The sequence below is a fragment of the Lutra lutra genome, chromosome 7 (genome assembly GCF_902655055.1).
Source record: "Lutra lutra chromosome 7, mLutLut1.2, whole genome shotgun sequence".
In the NCBI taxonomy this organism is placed as follows: Eukaryota; Metazoa; Chordata; class Mammalia; order Carnivora; family Mustelidae; genus Lutra; species Lutra lutra.
The window spans coordinates 103,920-123,469 of NC_062284.1; the positions used below are offsets into that span (position 1 = coordinate 103,920).

At 57.5% G+C, this 19,550-nt stretch overlaps 1 protein-coding gene across 1 annotated transcript; it reads left to right on the forward strand.

Moving 5' to 3' along the window:
• Positions 1 to 1,031: 1,031 nt before the first annotated feature.
• Positions 1,032 to 17,674, forward strand: CHRNA3 (cholinergic receptor nicotinic alpha 3 subunit). The gene is made up of 6 exons (XM_047737896.1): positions 1,032 to 1,206; positions 2,620 to 2,759; positions 2,869 to 2,913; positions 3,840 to 3,949; positions 8,348 to 9,359; positions 16,162 to 17,674. The coding sequence occupies exons 1-6, from the start codon at positions 1,128 to 1,130 to the stop codon at positions 16,288 to 16,290; spliced, it is 1,515 nt and encodes a 504-aa protein (XP_047593852.1). The 5' UTR covers positions 1,032 to 1,127; the 3' UTR covers positions 16,291 to 17,674.
• Positions 17,675 to 19,550: the final 1,876 nt, after the last annotated feature.

Here is a 19,550-nt window from a genome sequence, read left to right on the forward strand (position 1 = left end):
CATACATCTTATTTGGGGAAGTGTCTGTCTAACTCCTCTGCTCACTCTTTAAATTGGGTTTTAGTTTTCTTACTGTTGAGATTTTAAAAACAACTTCATTAAGGTATAACACACCTATTATAACACTCGCCCACTTTACGTGTACAATTCAATGAGTTTTAGTAAGTTAATCACCATAAACACTCTCACCCACACAAGACCCTCACACCTCTCTACTCTGACTTCTGAGTTTTGAGGCTTCTGTGTATCTTCCGGATACAAGTCCTTGGTTGTGTGTCCGACTTGCAGTATTTTCCAAATGCAGGAGCTTTGGCCTAGAGAATGAGAACGCCCTAAATGGGCACCTGAGACATTGGCCCCAATTCTTACATTTCCTGGGTCCTGCAAAATGCCTCCTTCCGTTTGGGGTTAAGGAGACGCATTTTGGAAGTAATAAAGACGACTCCCTTGCAGGTGCAACCCCCCACCGTGAGCAAGTCGTCAGAGGAGCTGGATGCTGGGGCGGGGGGTGCTGAGGGGGCAGGGCCGCCGGCGTGGACGCCCCGGGTGCAGATGCCGCAGCTCCATTTCCAAGCCTCATTCCTTAGTTTCTTTTTCCCTGTTATCAGGGAGCATTTCAAACCCATGGTGAGGAGCGCGATCTAGCAAACACGCGGGTCCCCCTCCCGCCTCGCGACAAGCACCTCCAAGCGGAGGACCCCGTTTCCGCCCCCCCAAACTATAAGGAAAACACGAACCCCGCGATCCCAGCATCACACCTGGGACACTTCGCACTTACTCAGCGGCGTCAGGATCCCGCGCGCTTCGGAGGATGTGTGGGAGCCTCTCCCGCGGCCCAGCCGCCCCAAGGTCCCCAGCGCCGGGCCCGCCGGACCAGCCCCTCTTCGCCATCCCTGCGCGCTCCGGGGGCGCTCGACCCCCGTGGCCGGGAGGCCGCGCACGCCCCGCACGCCCCGCACGCCCCGCCCCGCCGAGCGCCGCCCCCGCCCAGCCTCCGGCGCCCCGCGGGCGGGAGGGGCCAGCGTCCCGCTCTGCGCCCCGCGCCGGGGCGTCCGGCTCTGCGCTGGCGGGCTGCGTCGGGAGCAGCCTCGGAGTCAGCCTGCGCCTCGGCCGCGCTCCCCGCGAGCATGGGCGCCCATCCGCGTCGAGCCGGGGTCGCGGGGCTCCCGCTACTGCTTCTGCTGTCCCTTCTGGTACTGCCGCCAGGTACGGGCGCGGGACCGGAGAGACGGGCGGGGGGCGCAGAGAAGGGGCGCCGGCCGCGTCGGGGAGCCCGGGTGCCCCTCCGGCCTCCCCTCCACCCCGAGTCGTCTGGGGGCGAGCCGGGAGGGCCGGGGTTCGGGCGTCGGCGCCCTGTCGTCGGTTCCATTGTCTGCCTCCCGCCCACCCCTTCCTTCTAGGAAAAGATGAGGAAACTGAGGCCGGTGCCACCTACGGGAGGGGGGCATCGCGGGAGGCTAGGGGCCGGCGCGTCCTCCGCTCCCCCTGCCTCTCCGGGACCCGGGCCGCGCCTTGCGCCTGGTGCCGGGTCTCCGGGAGGAGGCCGCTGGCCAGAGCCGCACGGAGGAGCGCGCCGCGCCGGAGGGCCTGCGGGCGGCGGGGAGGGCGGGCAGATGCCCAGGGCCCGGGGTTCATCAGGGCTACACCGGGAGTCGGTCAGGGGAGCGCCGTTTCTGTCCCCTTGATGCTGGGGACCCCAGCACTCCGAGTCCCTGCGCTCCTCTGCAGCCCCTGCTGCGGTCTCTGATGTGTTTGGGAGGGGGCAGCGGGCAAGACCCCATTTCAGGACGCGGGCAAGTTGGGTTAGACTTCCCCAAGGATTCCCCCCCTGCCCTCGCTGCGCTGTCCTCAGACCTCTAAGTGGGAAGGACAGAAGGCTGACTCAAGTCGCCTAGGGTGTGGCTTAGGAACAAAGGGGATCCCCCTACCCCTTTCAGGGAGGTAACTTTGACCACGCTGGGAAAAGATTGAGATTGGCCATTGGTCTCACTCTGAGATCATGGGGGCCACACAGACACCCAGCTTCCCCGAGGTTTGGTGGGGAAAGCCCTAGGGAGTCCTGGGCGGCTGCAGCCTCCTACAGGCTGGGAGGCAGAAGGGGGAGGGGGTGGGGCGCGCCCTGGGAACCCACTGGCCATCTGTCCATCCTGGGAGTGGCTGGCTGTATGGAAGCGGACTGGACTTGCACTGCCCCTGCCCCATGTGAACACTAGAGTGAGGCCCCCGCCCTGTGAGAGCCCTGGAGGTGAGACCCCAGCCCCATGTGAACACTGGAGGTCAGGATCCCGCCCCGTGTGAACACTGGAGGTAGGGTCCTTGGTGAGCCCTTCACTTGCTGCAATTCTGGGGTGGATACAGATAAAAAGATGTTCTCTGAGTAAAGGAAGTCGGGTTTAGAAAGGTTGAACCCCTTGCCCAAGCTAACACAGCTTCCAAGCAGTCTGGCAGGATTTGCACCAGATCTATCCAAACTCCAGCCCAGGCTTGGATGTGCGTGACCTCATGCATCTGGTGGGCCTCAGTTTCCCAGTCTGTAACTCGAGGCGCTGCAGCAGGCTATGAGGGTGCCGGGGTGGGGGTGTCCCTGGCGCAGGGAAACGTGGCATGTCCTTCCCTCAGTGGCCTTGGCCTCCGAGGCCGAGCACCGTCTGTTTGAGCGGCTGTTCGAGGATTACAACGAGATCATCCGGCCGGTGGCCAATGTGTCCGACCCAGTCATCATCCAGTTCGAGGTGTCCATGTCCCAGCTGGTGAAGGTGGTGAGTGCGGGAGCCGCAACTGGGGCGTGGAGTGCGGGGCTTGGAAGAGCCTCTCCCAGAACCAGCCCGGTGTTTGTGTTCAGGCGTCCACTCCTGTCTCTCCTTCTAGGACGAAGTCAACCAGATCATGGAGACCAACCTGTGGCTCAAGCAAGTGAGTGAGCGGACCTCGGGCACTGCTGCCCCCTGGTGGTGTCTGCGGTCTCTGCTGCGCCACCCAGAAAAGCCCAAAGATCGGGGTCTCTTCCAGGGCTTGGGGTCACCTGTGCTGCTGTATGGGCCCCCCCAGAAGTTGGCCCCTCAAGTCACACATGTCAGGTTGTCACCTAGAGGGAGACAGCTCCACAGTCACACAGAGACAGACCTGGGCCCGGCGCCGGCCCCTGACTCCAGGCTAGTGTCCGAGCCCACCTCCTTCCCTGCTTGCCAAAAATCGGTCCTTCGGTAAAATCAGATGTTGCTGTTTTCTCTGGTAAAACAGAAACAAGGGCTCTGGATTTTCCTCTTCAGACTGAGGCCAAGGACACGGGCTTCCACAGGCCCCAGGAGGCCTTGTCCGGCTCTGGACAGATAACTCCCTGGGTTAATGTGGCCGTTTGCATGCCCACGCAGGCTTCCCGGGCCCCAGAGCCTGGGGAGGCAGGAAGGTCTGGTCCCCACTGGACACCTGTTCACAGCCTCACCCGTCCTCCCGTCCCCCAGCCTGTGTTCCTGAATTCTCCTTGAGCCCCGGGGGTGTCCCGGCTCCTTCCCCAGAACCGTCAGACACCAATCCCGCTTAACCTGGCGTGGCAGAGGGTTGTGGGTCATCAGCTCCCTGTTCTTGGGCTGGGGTGGTGCGGATGGGTGTGGAGAAGCTCCTGGAGAGCAATTTCAGGATGTAAACAGCAGGCACTTGCGGCATGCAGCTGGCCTGCACTAGCGGCCAACCCCCGCAGTCAGTTTGGGGCTGGGCGGAGGCAGCCTGCACACGCAGCCCGGCATGGGCGCCCGAACGGGCTCAGGGACGTGCCTCGGAGGTGTGGTGGAGGGAGGAGACCGAGTGCGTCCTTCCGCTGCCTACCCCGCTCGTCCCCCCAGATCTGGAACGACTACAAGCTGAAGTGGAACCCTTCTGACTACGATGGCGCAGAGTTCATGCGCGTCCCCGCGCAGAAGATCTGGAAGCCGGACATCGTGCTCTACAACAAGTAAGCACGGGGTGGCCATGTGCCTGAGCCTGGGCCCTGCCCGGGACCGTGTCCAGGGGTCTTCAAGGATGGGAGAACTCCACGGGGATTTACCGAGCACCTGCTGTATGCCTGGTGCTGGAGCCGCCCACCCTGACCCCAGCCCGTTACTGCACCCCGGGGGTGGGTGCAGGCATCACCCATCACCTCCAGGTGTGCAGCTGCCCACCGGAGGGACAGCCAGGGAGGGGACGTGGCCACTGAGGCCCTCTGTAGGATGGGACCTTCCGAAGGTCAGACCCAGGGGAGCTTCACCCCCCACCCCGTGACTCCAGGCCCACAGGTTCTCCACCTGCCCCTCGTGGCGCCTCCAACACCCGCTTCTTTTCCCGAACCTGACGCTTCCCGCAGCGACGCTCTGTTACTGGGCAAACGTATGGGCTCCCGTGGTGTGTCCTAGTTTGTTCTCCGCGTGTGGAAAGCAGCGTTTCTGCCTCGGTGCTTTCTCTCTGAAGTCACCACGTTTCAGCCACGAAGCATTTTTCAGAAAAGCACTTGGTACAGAGTTCATCTAATCTTAACAATCAAAGCATTCTGCATTTAGGCTTTTGTGCCAGATTAGGACAAACTAATATGCTTTAACTGCTAGGACTGAAGAAGCTGTGTTTTGGCTGAGTCCCATTTTGTGATCTCTGGTGAAGTGAGTCCAGCCCGGAAGATGGGCCACTTTTTGCTTTGTTGTCATTGTTTGTTTGTTTGTTCTGTTTTCCCAAGGAAATACATCCATAAATGTTTCTTTCATGCAACTTCTATTTGTAAATTTAGTCTGCATGGAACTGGAACACAAGATAAACTCAGCTGGTTTGCAAAGTCTGAGCACCCAGAGAGAGGGTCCTGGGGCACTGGCCAGGGTGCAGAGAATTTTTGCTGAGCTGGAATTGAGAAAGTGTGCAGAAATTTTAATCTCATGGTGCGAATGTCAGGGCTGCTTTCTTGCTGGCAATCTCGGGTGAACGGCTGAGGACGGAGGCCGTGAGTGTAACAGCCTGAGTCACCGTGAGCTGCTTCCTGTCAGACGTGGTGAGGAGCAGGTAGCGTCAGGAATTCTCCTGGGATCTGGAACTGAAAATAGGCTCTAGAGGAACCCACACAGCTCTTCTCTCTGGGTTATGGCTGGAGTTTCTCAGAACTGGTCCCTCTGTGGAGAGTTTCTCTTCATTTTGACACATGAGCAATGTCTTTGACAAGTTCAGGCCAGAGTTCCCCTGGGGTTTCCTTGTTTTCTGAAGTTCCTTCTCTAGCAGGACCCTCAGCACTCGTGGGCACAAGACACCCCACATTCTCACACGTTCCTAACACATTGTAGCCTTCTTACGTAAAGCTCAACTGGAAGTAAAACCCTTGCCTGCGACCTTCCTCACATCGAAGTCTTAAAAACGCTGAGAAGGGTCTCTGTGGAAATCACACGCCTGTCTAAGCAGGCGAAATCGGGTGATTTCGGGTAGACAGCAGGAGCCACTGCCACGTACAACGGGACCATGACCTGAACCGGGACCGTCCGGGGCGACTGGGGAGCACAGGCCTTGCAGGAGGCTGTTCCCCCGGCTCAGGCACCCGAACTTCCTCCCTTTGTCCGTGAAGTCCTGTTGTTGGGGTGGCGCATGGGGTAAGTCTCGACTTTCCGAGTCCCGGACGTGAGATGTGTTCCGCTGCTTGATTTTTCACTCCGGGAACTCCGTTTGCACGTGCATCGGAAGTCCACCCACACTCTGGATGCTTCTCTGGGGTTCCCGTTTCTGTCCGACGTCGACCTCAGTCCTGTCCGGGTTCATTCCCGCGACCGTGCTTTCGACGCCGTCTTGTCGCTTTTACGCTTTGCTCCGAAGCCGGTTTTCCTTCTCGTGATTCTTTCTTCAGCTGCCAACTCTGGACACACCTGCTGCTGTCCGGCCGGGTTGTTTAACTTCTTCCTGTTACGCCGCTCCTTCCGCTTCCGGAGCTCGCGTCCTGCCTCTTGCTGGGCACACCAGACCATCCATTGCCCCGGCCCCGGGCCGTCCTTCCGGATGTGAGCTTCTCTGCTTGCGCTCTGGCCATTCACATTCCTAAGTCTCGCACTCCCCCTCAGTGGCTGTTGTGGAGATAGTGGCCTTTGTCGACCTTTGAGGACAGGGTGGGTGGGCGTCTCCTTTCTCCCGCTCGAGAGCGTCTGTGTCGGCGGGCCCCTGGGTCGGAGCGTGGCCCCTGCTGGACACCTGCTTCTCAGACCTGTAAACTAGTCTTATTTCTTTTCTCCACCTGTTTCTGACCCCATTTTTTTTTAAAGATTTTATTTATTTATTGGACACAGAGATCACAAGTAGGTGGAGGCAGGCAGAGAGAGAGGAGGAAGCAGGCTCCCTGCTGAGCAGAGAGCCCAACGCGGGGCTCGATCCCAGGACCCCGAGATCATGACCTGAGCCGAAGGCAGAGGCCTTAACCCACTGAGCCACCCAGGCGCCCCTTTCCCTCCCCATTTAACTTGGGTCCTACCCTAAGCAGCATTTTTCTGGGTGGGTCTTTGTCCGCTCAGGAGGGAGTTTGGGAGATATCTGAGACTCGAGCCCACACCAGCTCCGATGGCCGTCCCTGCAGACCATCCATGGACCCTGCCCCTCCTTGCTTCTCCCCACAATCGAAGCCACAGGCCCCGTTTCACTGCTCCCCTTGCAAAGGATTCAACAGAAAGCAGGGGCCTCTTTCTGGAGGGGCAGGTGCTTCTTGTTGGTTTCTGTGTCTAGGGCCCCTGGGACACAATAACTCCTCCCCCCCGGCCATCACTGCCCCCAGCTCACCTTAGGGCACGTGGGTGGTTTAGTGACCCCTCACTCGTGCCCCAAGTTCCGGTGGGTCAAGGCCCTGCCATTAACACTCCACAGGAGCCCGCGGTCTGACCGTCAGCATCCTCTTCACAAAGGCACTGGACTACAGAGGTGGCTAGGGAGGGCTGGCCAGTGACTATTCTAGACCTGGGGGGGACGGTGGTCCCAGCTGCGGTCCCTCTGCCCTCATCACCCAAAAGCAGCCCCAGCCACGGACAGTAGACAGCGTTGCTGTCTCCCAGTGGGCACGTTCACAGAGAAGGGAGTGGGCCTGCATGCCGTGATCTGGATGTCGCGCGGTGATCCAGAGGCCTCTTTCTGTCCCCATGTTTTGTGGCCCTGGGACGCAGCAAGGAGGTTCTCCTGGGGTCTTTTCAGCACCCCTGAGCAGACCCCATGGGTTCTTCGGGAGAATCAGAGTCAGGGCCACGTGGACACTGCCCACTCTTCCTGCCTCCTGTCTGTGTGGAGCTGGAGCAAGGAGGAGCGTGTGAGAACGGGGTGCGCGGCGGGTGACCTGAGGCTGAGCATGAATAGAGCCGGCAGGGCACCTGTGGGGCAGACCGGCCGACCAGAGGACAGGGAGGCAGTGGCCTGTGTCCTCCAGGAGCGATGCCGTCACATGCCTTCATGGAGGCAAGGGAGGCGGGGCAGAGACTAGCAAGACCCGTCCCTTCTGTGTCCACATGTTCTCACTAAATAACGGAACACAGCTGTCCCCAGACTGTTCAAGCGTGTCCTGTTTGCGGCCCTCGGGGCAGACAGGTGTGGCGGCCTCTCCTTCTGGAGGGTATGGATACCTCCAGCGCAGAACTCAGAACTCGAGGAGACCAGTAGGGCCCCCGGGAGAGGCAACGGCTGTGACTGTCAGATGCAGGACTCAGGTCCCCGGGGCTGTGTGCAGACAGGTGGGGAGTGCAGAGGTAAAAGAGAACTGGGGAGGCTGGAAAGCAGGAAGGTAAAGGAATCTGTGCACAGGGTCTGAAAGACAAGGCATCAGAACCCGTGATTGTTCGAGCAGAGTGGGGCTGGACATGTGGGGAGAGCAGGGTCGCAGGCTGCGTCTGGTGTGAGCCCAGCTGTCGGGGCTCCGGGTGGGAGGAGTGGGCCCCCTGCCGTCTCACGGCCCCATGGCCTGGCCCTACGAACCCACATGCACTTAGCAGGTGCGCACCAGAGACTGAGTGAGGGGCTGACGGGTCTAAGCCAGAATGAGGGGCAGACATGCCAACAGGTGTCCCGCCTCAGGGACAACCTTCACCCCATTTCTTTAAAGGGGAAAGGATCTCTTTCGGGTCTTTGGAAGCATCACAGTAAATATCAAGGCAGACTCACAGTTGTGGAGCAAACTAGCGACATGTTCTGGGGTTGGGGGGACACAGGCTTGGGCCGCGGTGTCCCCGTCGGTCAGCGGCTGGTGGCCTGGGTGACCTTCTCCGGCGCACGCTCCTGCCGCGTGGTCTCGTAAGCGTTTCCCGGCACCCGCTGCCTGCGGTGTGAGAAGCGGGCCCAGGTGAGCGCGCGGTCGTGACCCTGGACCGTCCTCTTGTCTCCGCAGTGCTGTCGGGGACTTCCAGGTGGACGACAAGACCAAAGCTCTCGTCAAGTACACGGGGGAGGTGACTTGGATCCCGCCCGCCATCTTCAAGAGCTCGTGCCGGATTGACGTGACCTACTTCCCATTCGACTACCAGAACTGCACCATGAAGTTTGGCTCCTGGTCCTACGACAAGGCCAAGATCGACCTGGTCCTCATCGGCTCCTCCATGAACCTCAAGGACTACTGGGAGAGCGGCGAGTGGGCCATCGTGCAAGCCCCCGGCTACAAGCACGACATCAAGTACAACTGCTGTGAGGAGATCTACCCCGACGTCACGTACTCGCTCTACATCCGCCGCCTGCCGCTCTTCTACACCATCAACCTCATCGTGCCCTGCCTGCTCATCTCCTGCCTCACCGTGCTGGTCTTCTACCTGCCGTCCGACTGCGGCGAGAAGGTCACGCTCTGCATCTCTGTGCTGCTCTCCCTGACCGTGTTTCTCCTGGTCATCACCGAGACCATCCCGTCCACCTCGCTGGTCATCCCGCTTATCGGCGAGTACCTGCTGTTCACGATGATCTTCGTCACGCTGTCCATCGTCATCACCGTCTTCGTGCTCAACGTGCACTACCGAACGCCCACCACGCACACCATGCCTGTGTGGGTGAAGACAGTCTTCCTGCACCTGCTCCCCAAGGTCATGTTCATGACCAGGCCGGCAGGCGGCGAGGGCCCCGGCCAGAAGCCGAGGCCGGCCTGCAACGCCGAGCTCTCCAACCTCAGGTGCTTCAGCCGCGTGGAGCCCAGAGGTGGCAAGGAAGGCTGCCCCTGCCAGGACGAGACGTGCGGCCAGTGCCACCACCACAGGATAAAAATCTCGAATTTCAGCGCCAACCTCCCGAGAAGCTCCAGTTCGGAGTCCGTGCATGCCGTGCTGGCCCTTTCGACGCTGTCGCCGGAAGTCAGAGAAGCCGTCCAGAGCGTCAGGTACATTGCCGAAAACATGAAAGCGCAAAACGAAGCCAAAGAGGTAAGAAGCCGTTACTCCCTGGGGCGGATGGGCAGGGTGGGCCTGAGTTTGGCCCGGGTTCGGCGGCTGACCCAGCGCCTCCATGGACCAGGCCACTGTCCTGGACGGGCGGCGTCACTGCTCCCAGCAGGGGAACGGCCCCAGAGGCTGGCGGGTGGTACAGAAAAGAGCCGGAAGCTGGCTTCCTGGCTTGAGAGCACGTGGCCTCCACATAGCCCGAGCAGCTGAGCTTACACTCACACTTCCCTTTCCGACCGCGTGTTTGCCCCATTTAGCTGTCAGGTGCATGTGAGTCTGCATCGCGTGGACACCCATGTAACACCCGTGTAACCCCGAGCTGAGTAAGGACATGGGGTGTTCCTGGTGCCCCCTCCCAGGGACCCCCGACCTCCTGATATTCGTCAGTTTTACCTTCCCTTGGCCTTCATCTAGATGGAATTCCGTGGCACGCACCCTTCCACAGCTGACCTCCTTCATTCAACACAATGTCTTGGAGGTTTGCTTCCCGTGTCACCTGTGCTGCGGGTGCAGCTTGTCTAGTTTGGGGCCGTTGGGAAGGAAGGCACCGCGCGCACTCTCATGCGCATCTTCCGGTGGACACGCGTACCCGCGGCTCTTGCTGAGCTCCACAGGGAAGCATTGTTAACTTCCTTGGTGGGCACCGCGAGGTCCCCCAGGCGTTCGGCCAGGGTCGTCCCCCCGTCAGGCGGTGTCTGCGCGTTTCCGTGGCTGCACGCCCCTCCCCCAATGTGTGTGAACCAGAGCCTCGTTGCCGTTTTCATGAGCTTTTCCCTGCTGAGAAGCGAGTGGGAATCTTTCCCGTTTGCTTAGTGGCTGTTTGTCCGTCTTCTCCTGTGAGGGATCCAGGCGACCTCTCCTGCTCGCCGTTTCTCATTGGCTGAGCTCCTGTTTCCTCCGCAGATCTCACACTAGAAGTGACGTGAGCATTAGGGGACGTTTTACACTTCGTGATAGCACGTGTGTGCTGCTCCCCGACCCTGCGTTTACCCCCAGGGTTGTCGGAATCACACATGACGCTTTTGTAAGAAGCTCTGCTTTCACGGGAACGGGCTGTGCCTCAACTTGCTGAGTCGCAGGGAGCTGACGAACGGATGGTTCCAGCCCCGGGCGCACGGCGAGCGGTTAACACGGGTGTGGAACGACTGGAGCCTCTTGTGTTCTGCTCCGAACGCCTGGGACAGTGGAGGAGACAGGAGGGAGCCCGCAGCCGCTGCCTGTCCTGTGCCCCACTGGCCTGCACAGCGGTGAGCTCGCCACGGCCGCCGCGGGGCCTCCCGCTCACCCGTCGTTGAGCCACAAAGTCAAGCTCCCCTTTAACTTCAGCGGAAGCGGCTGCTGGAGCGGAAGTACCTGATCCGTGACAGCCTGTGTCCTCAACGCTGACAGCCCAGGCAGGTGTGCTCGACCCTGCCCGCGCCTCACAGGTGTGCTCGACCCTGCCCGCGCCTCACAACTTGTTTCAGTTAGCAGAGACCTTGTAACCACTGAAATCCGAGGACTCGCACGCAAGCCTCCGTCGAGCTACCAAACTAGCTCTCGGGGCGCCCGGGTGCTCCGTCTGTGAAGCGTCTGCCTTCAGCTCAGGGCAGGATCCCAGGGACCTGGAATCGAGTTCCGCATCGGCCTCTCTGCTCTGCGGGGAGTCGGCTTCTCCCTCTCTCTCTGCTGCTCCCCTGCTTGTGCTCTGTCTCTAAAACAGATAAAATCTTAAAAAAAAAAAAAAAAAAAGGAAAGGAATTAACTCGATTCCAAAGTTACTAGGCACCATACAAAGTGTTAGAGTGTCACAAGCATCTTTTCCACAAAAGGACACTGTTAAAAATTGTTACTAAAATGGAAATTGCCACTGAAATGCCCAAAGGTAAATTAGCGGCCAGTGGGTGGCACGTGCAAGGGGCAGCCCTGGCTCAGCTCTGGTCATCTGTTGCCACAGGGGCTGTGGGCCGGCTGTTAGCTCTCCTGTTTCTCCAGAAATGGCAGAAATCTGGCCCACAGGCCACTGGACAGCAACGTATGAGCGGGCAGCGGGAGCCGGGATGCCCGCCCTGTGCTGAGGACACGCAAGCTGCCTGGAGGGGCCCTCCCTCCCCTGGGTTGTGATCCACAGTTTTCCGGAGAGGCTCCCATCCCCGGGTCTGTGGATTGGCCTCACCAGTTCTGGGTGCACTCGGCCCCCTCAGAAGCTCACCACGGGGCTGGGCTTCCAGTCACGGCCGTGCTGCCCCCACGGCACAGGAAGGCCTGGTGACCCGGGCGAGGCGGCTCCCTTCTCCCGGCTGCTCACGGGGGTCACCGCGTGCTCCCGCTTGGTCTCGCAGTAAGAGGAAGGGTTGTAGTCATCCTCGAGCCTGGGGTCCCTCGGAGGTGCTCTTTGCTGACGGCATGGTTCGCAGCTGCCGGTCACCGGCTCTCGATCTGGGAGGCGCCCCCGCGCCCGGGGCTCGGATCCTCTGAGCTGCCAGTCCGCAGACAGCTTGTCTTCTGCCGGCTGGAGACAGACGCACCGTGTGCGTGATGTCATGGCACAGCGTGGACGGACACTCCCGCCTTCCAGCGTCTCCCTTCTGATCGGTGCCTTGTTCATTCCCGCGTTGTGGGTACTGTCATGTCAAGGCTCAGTTGCGGCCATCTTATTGTATGTTTTCCATTTATTTTCTTTTTTCCTGGAGTTCGTGCTGTGCGCTGTGAAGTCTGAATCGTGGCTGCTTGGAAAGCCGCATCTGTTTTCGTTCGTTTCGGGGAAGCTGTGCATCTGAGAGTCAGACCCACAGCATCGCCTGGCGTCCGTGTCTCGCCCCCAACTGCTCCCTGCTCCCCTCGGCCCTTCCTGGCTGCCCAGCCGCCCTGGATGTTACCGGGGCTGCTGCTGGATGGGGGAGGCGGAGGGATGGATGCGTCCCTTCCTTGCAGTCGGCTTCCCGCACCAGGCTCTCACCCCGGGAGCATCCTGGGGCGTCCTCCTGCCCCTCTCTCCCTGCAGCACGTGCCTTCTCCAGGGCTGACAGTGGAAACTTCAGAGGCCTGGGGGCTTCAAAACGTTAAAACTCTCATTTTCAAGGGAGTTTAGCTGGATCGAAATTTCTCGAGTTGAAGTTCTTTTTCTTAAACGCTGAGAAGGTACTACCGGTTTAGTGTCACTGGTGAGCAGTTCCCAGTGAACCTGACGCTGTTTGTCTGACTGCCGGATTGTGTGCAGAAGCCTCTGGAATCTGAACGCCAGGACCGGGGTGTGCGCGGGTCTCTCCTAGATGGACATTCTCACCAACCGCTTGCCCCGAAAGTCCCACCTTCCGTTCTCAGGGGCTCCAAGTTTTCTGTGAAGATTTCTCCCTGTTCCTCTTTCCCTGAACTGCATGCCTGTGCTTCTGGCCCCCACCTCTCCCCTCCTGCCCTCCGCCCCCCACCCCTTCTCACCGGTCCCTTCCTGCCTACCCCCCCCACTGGTCCCTCCTCCCTCCTGCCCCCCACCCTTTCTCACAGTCCCTTCCTTCTCCCTGCCCCCCACCCACCTCACCAGTTCCTTCCTGCTTGCCACCCCCACCCCTCCTCACAGGTCCCCTCCTTCCTGCCGCCCTCACCCCTCCTCATGGGTTCCTGCCTGCCTGCCCCACCACCCCTCCTCGCAGGTCTCCTGCTGACTGTCCCATCTCCTGGGTCTTTTCCTTGACTTGTCTGTCTCACTTGGTTCTTCTGGGACCCTGCTCCCTCTACTCCACATTTCTAATACTCTGTCATCTCCGCGGATCTCGTGTTTAGTTTAAATCCTTAACCTGTCTGTCACGTGAATTTCCTTTCGAATGACTAAGTCTGCGCACTGAGGTCTGAAAACTCACTTCTTCTGGGTCAGCCATCCTTGCAGCTTGTTTGGGGAAGTGCCCACGTGGCCACAGGCCAGATGGACTAGACCACCCTTCAGAGGTGCCTCTTTCCCTCTGCATGACCTCGTCACTTAAGGGTCATCTCGACCTCTGGCTTTTCACCTCCACCGGGCTCTCGTCCGCTCCCAAGGAGCCTGCATCTCTGGGCAGGGAGTGGACAGTCTGAAAAGAGGCAGGGCATTCGGGGTGAAAAGAGCACGGCCCAAAGCTGTGCCCGGCCCACCCTCCTCCGCCCCCCACCCCAGTGCACCCAGGCCAGCCCCTAACCTACAGGCTCCTCTGGCTTCGGGGACGTTCCAGGGCCGGGCTGGCAGAACGAGCCAAGAGCTTGTGCTAGTTCCCCGTTCTGTCTGATGCCTCTTTGTCATCAGTAGTTCCAAAGTTTCCACGAACCACCCCGCGTCATTGTGCCTTCGAGGCTTTAACAGACCTAACGCCAGTTCTCGCCCCGCTCTTTGTGCAGCACATGTGTGTTCCTGGGTGAGACCCACGTCCCCTCCTCCTGCACCAGGCTAAGCCCACAAACATGTTAGAGGAACATGTGTAGTTGGAGAAGGGTGGGGTGTCTGTTCGGCCTGAATCCCAGCAGGTGTTGTCCACAAAGGACCGCGTGCCCCACCTCCTCTCACTCCGCAAGTCATCGCACTCACCGTCGAGGGGAGCACTGTCCTTTTTTATTATTTAAATGCAGTGAATTACAGAGTATGTTGTTAGTTTCAGAGTTCAGTCTCTTTAACACGCAGCACTCCTAGAAAAGAGAGGGGCCCTACAACCAGCAATCACACGACTGGGCATTTACCCCAAAACCACAGATATAGTGATCCGAAGGGGCACCTGCACCCCAGTGTTTACAGCAGCGACGTCCACAATAGTCAAAGTATGTAAGAACCCAGATGTCCACGACAGATGAATGGATGAACACAATGGAACGTTCCTCAGCCTTCGGAAAGGATGAACACTTACATGTGCGTGGACAGGGATGGAACGGGAGGGGGTTATGCCAAGCGAAACAAGTCAGTCAGAAGAAGAGTTATGTGATCTCACTGATATGTGGGATTTAAGGAACAAAACAGAAGGTCATAGTGGAATAGAGGAAAAAAGGAAACAAGATCAAACCAGAGAAGGAGACAAACCGTAAGAGGTTCTTGAACAGGAAACAAACTTAGGGTTGGGGGAGGGGCGGGGGGTTGCGGGACTCAGGAGGGTGAGTACCTGCATGTCACAGACGGAGAAACCAAGGTAAACCGAGGTCACGTAATTGACCCAGATCCTCAGACTCCGGGATTGAAACCAAAGTGTCTCCAAGTCTGTGTTTCCGCCCTCTGCCTTGACAGCCTTTGGGGGGCGATCGGCTGGCCGAGGGACCAGAGGAATCCCGGGGTCTGTTCTGTATTTGAGGCGCTTACAAACCACAGCCTGGGTCCTGGGAATGCAAACAGGGCATCACGTCTAATGGTAGCTGAGCCTAATGTCTTCAAGAGCACCCCCGTGCAGCTCACCACGGGGGCGACAGTTCTCATGCTCCAGCCCATTTCCGTGCACTTAATCCGGTCACTGAATCAATGCTGCCCCTTGATTACGTGATTATTTCTTCAAAACCCACTGATTCATGGGTTCTCTCTTCCTCAATTCAATTATGGCTTCCTTGCTTGCGGAGTCGTCTAGGACTGTAATTAACATGCGGTTCTCCTTCCTGTTTCAAGCCTGAACCGAAGCTGTGTTATATGCAATTAGTCTTGCTCTTTCTTCCGCCTCTTACTTTATTGTCAGCAATTACGTCTGATTTCCAGCCTGTCCCTGTCCGTGGTGCTCAGGCCTTACGGTGGAAGAGGATCTTTGGTTAGCTGGGCCCGGGGAGGGGCCGCGGGAATGACGCCGGCCTGGCCCTGATGTGCTGGTTTCGTGGGCGGAACAGATGCTGAAAGGAAATTAGTATCTAAAATGGGGTAAGAACAGTACTTGGAAGCAATGGGAAATGACGGTTGGATTGTATTAGCTTTTCTAACAAGGTCCAGGAGCCCTCCCATAGGCACAGGTCAAAGAACTGGTTTTACCAACCTTATATATTAGAAGTCAGTTTAGGAAAAAATAGATTATGGGGCATCTAGTGGCTCTGTCAGTGAAGCGTCTGCCTTTGCCTCAGGTCGTGATCCCGGGGTCCTGGGACGGAGCCCCACATTGGGCTCCCTGCTCAGCGGGGAGCCTGCTTCTCCCTCTTCCTCTGCCCCTCCCTTGCTTGTGCTCAGTCTCTCTCTTAAATAAATAAATAAAATCTAGGGGCGCCTGGGTGGCTCAGTGGGTTAAAGCCTCTGCCTTTGGCTCAGGTCATGATCCCAGGGTCCTGGGATCGCGCCCCACATCGGGCTCTCTGCTCCATGGGAAGCCTGCTTCCTCCTCTCTCTCTCTCTCTCTGCCTCTCTGCCTGCTTGTGATCTCTGTCAAATAAATAAAATCTTTTAAAAAAATAAAATAAAATAAAATAAATAAAATCTAAAAAAGAAGAAATAGATTATGTGTACATTAAGAATTTTCTGTGGATTTTTTTGGGTTTTTTGTTTGTTTTAAGTAAGCTCTACACCAAACATGGGGCTTGAACTCACAACCGTGAGATCAAGAGTCACACACTCTACTGACTGAGCTGGCTGGGCACCCCAAGAAGTTCCTGATTCAAAACAGACTCCGCATGAGTGTTTTATGCCTGTTTCTCGCAGGGCGTGGAGGGACTTGGGACCGGCGGGCGTCTGCGGACGGCGTTAGGAGCGCGAGCTTTCTTGTATCAGGAGGCCAGATGGTTTCAGCCGCCGTAACGTGTTGACTCGGTGTTCCTGCAGGAAGTGGGTTCCCTCTGCGGCCCTTCGGGCTTTATTTTTTCTGCTTTCCTGATGTGTGTTTTTGTTTTTCAGATTCAGGATGACTGGAAGTACGTGGCCATGGTCATTGATCGCATCTTCCTGTGGGTTTTCATCCTGGTGTGCATCCTGGGGACGGCGGGGCTGTTCCTGCAACCTCTGCTGGCGAGGGACGAGGCATGAGGCCGTGCTGGGTTGGCCGGCGGCTCACCAGCATGGGCATGGGGCGCGTTGGTTCCTTCTGGTGGGAAACGTCGCTCCCCTAGGATGTGGCCCGTGCCCATCATTGGGAGGCACCCACTTCAGTGCAGGACCTCCAGCTGTCACCCCCACCTCCAGACCCTCCTCATCCCGGAAACCACGAGCCCCCCGCCCCTCTCCCCCGGCACCCCCATGCCACTGTTTGTAGGATTTTGACTGAGGACCCCATATAAGTGAATTATGCAGTACTCGTCTTTTTGTGACTGCCTCCTTTCCCTGAGCGTAATGCCCTCCAGGCCCGTCCGCACGGTGGCAGGTGTCTGAATGTCCTTCCTGGTTACGGCTGAGCGACACTCTGGTGCACGAGCGGATGTTCTGCGTATCCGTTCCTCCGTCGGTGGACGCCAGGGGCTCCCGCATTTTGGCTGTTACAGACAACGCTGCTGTGAATGTGGGTGCCCAGGGATCTGTTGGGGACCCTGCTTCCAGTTCTTTGGGGTAGAGGCCCCGAGGTGGAACTATTCTATTTTTAATTTTTTGAGGAAGCACCGGATGGCTCTCCACGGGTGGCTGCACCATCTCCCGCGCCCGCCTCGTTGCCATCAGGGCTCGCTCCCTGTGCTTTCGACAGCGCCCGTCCTCCTGCGTGGGAGCCGGGGTCTCGCTGCCATTTTGATTCACATTTACATGATGATGAGGCTGAGCATCTCCTCCCGAGCCTCTCGGCCCTCTGTGCGGCGCCTTCGGGGATGCGTCTGCTCAGGTCCTCTTCTGCTTTGGGGTGGGGCTGTTTGGGTGTTTCAGTCCTTAAGTTCAAGGAGTTCTCTGTGTGTCGTGGTTATTAAGCTCCTATCAGGCATGTGATGTGTGATATTTTCTCCCCGTCCGCGGGTTGACTTTTCACTCTGTCGATAACGTCTTGTAATGCACAGAAGTTTTAAATTTTCATGAATTCCACTTTGTCAGTTTTTTGTCACCTGTGCTCTTTTGTGTGCTATCCCAGAAGTCACGTCAAATCCCGCGTTGTAAAGAATCCGTCCTGTTGCCTCCAAGAAGTGTTACATTTAGGCTCTTTCTCACGGTTTCTTGACCTCGAGCTACGGGCATTGGATCTCGCATTTCAAGGCCTACTTATTTATCCCGTCGTCTTCATTTTGTCAGAAGAGATTCATGGAAGAAAAACGTCAAGAGTATTTATTATAGATAAGTGAATGTTTAAACTGGCTTTCTGGTAAAGAAACGTCAAAATGGGGTGCCTGGGGGGCTCAGTGGGTTAAGCCTCTGCCTTCGGCTCAGGTCGTGATCTTGGGGTCCTGGGATCGAGCCCCGCATCGGGCTCTCTGCTCAGCGGGGAGCCTGCTTCCTCCTCTCTCTCTCTCTCTGCCTGCCTGTGATCTCTGTGAAATAAATAAATAAAATCTTAAAAAAAGAGAGAGAGAAACATCAAAATACAGCTTTTCTGCAGTGTTGGGCAGTAGGCTGTATCACAGACCGTGTGAAATGGCCGAACTAGGAAGACTGTCTTCTGCTGGTGGTAGTGGAGGCGAAGTGAGACCCGGGCATGTCTGTTTAGGTCGGTTCGCAGCAGATTTCCCGAGGCTTCCTTCCCCAGCCCGTGGCCCGCTCCAAGTGTCGTGCTCTCTCAGCAGCAGCCCTCCCTACGCTGGCTCTGACCCTGCACCCTGCTCCCCCCGCCACCCAGTCCCCAAAATTCTGAGGTTCGCACTTCCACCATGGAGCCCACACATGTCGCAGAGCAGCCTGAGTGACCACTGGGAGACGGGGCAGCTGTTCCCACGGTCCCAGTGGATGGACCTCAGCAACAGCCCTTCCCAGCCTTGGCACCAGTGACGTTCTGCGTCACTGTGCTGGGAGGACTGTCCTGGACATTGTGGGACCTTTAGTGGCCCCCCGGGGTCTGCCCAGTAGATGCCAGTGACACACCCCCGGTCCCTTGCCGGTTAGGACAACCAAAACTGTCTCAAAAAATGAAGTGTCCCCTCGAGCACAAAACTACCCAATTGAGAACCACTGCTTGAGACAGATTATTTAGAAGCGAGTCTCCTGGACCACAGGCCAGAGTCTGGGTGGCCACTGGTAGGAGACAGGGGTTCACGGAGACCGTTTGGATCTCGCCACTAGTCGTTTGGATGTTTAGGCTACGCAAAAATAAAACAGACAGAACTGCAGCCCGCGCTGACTTGGGTTTCAGGAAGTCAAATGAAGATCTAAAATTTACTCATACAAGTTACAAGCGGTGGGAATGCAGACCAGAGAGGAGTTAGGGAGTGAACGTGTTAAGCTAGCTAACGGGCAGTTTAAACTCGGCAAACCCAATGTTCACTCGCTGAGGGACACCGAATGTGTGTCCACAGTGAGACAGGGAAGAGCCCGGCCGCTCCCGCCTCCAGAGAGCACCGACGCCCTCAGACGGTTACTCACCGTAAACAAGGCGTTTGTTCTCTAAGACCCTGGAGTCATGCATCAAACCCGGGCTTTGGTCTTGCTCTCCCGGTTCGGTCACAGCTGAACTGCGACACGAGAGAGGGAATCTAACTCGTTTACTGGCGACAGCCCGTCCGCCTCGAGTGAGCAGTGAAAGGCTAAGCCCGCATGACATCTCCCAGCCCTCTCAACTCCAGGGCTCTAGCATGGTCACTGTTGGGACGAGAGAGAGAAACCGAAACATTCCGGACACGTAACCATGAGCTTCTGCCTGGTTAGAATCCACCTGTCCCTGCGGAAGATGGTTTCTGCTACGATTTGGTATTATCCACAGCTGTTTGGTTTTTTTAAGTTTTAAAACTGAGATTCACTTCATTGTAGTTCTAAGGTGAAGGGTACAGAAATGCTACAATTTATACAGAAGGTGGTTATTGTGGGAAATGTGACAAGGGGGTAGAAATCAATAAGGAGACACTTGTGCATGTCTGTGGGAGTTGTCTATTGTATGATTTTACAACGGACGGTAAGCTACGAAAATAGTGAATACCGTAATTGTTCAGTTAAAGCATCTAAGAAATAAAGTAAGCCTTCAAGGAATTCCCGCTTTTCATTTTTTGAAACGTCGGTTCTAGAAAATCAGCATCGCACTTTTCGTCACGGCACCAAGTAGCTGGCTCATTTACCACCTCCGCGGGCCACCATGCCAAAGATGAGATGGGGGTCAGGGACATTTAAATGTGTGCCTTCGGGGCGCCTGGGTGGCTCAGTGGGTTAAAGCCTCTGCCTTCGGCTCGGGT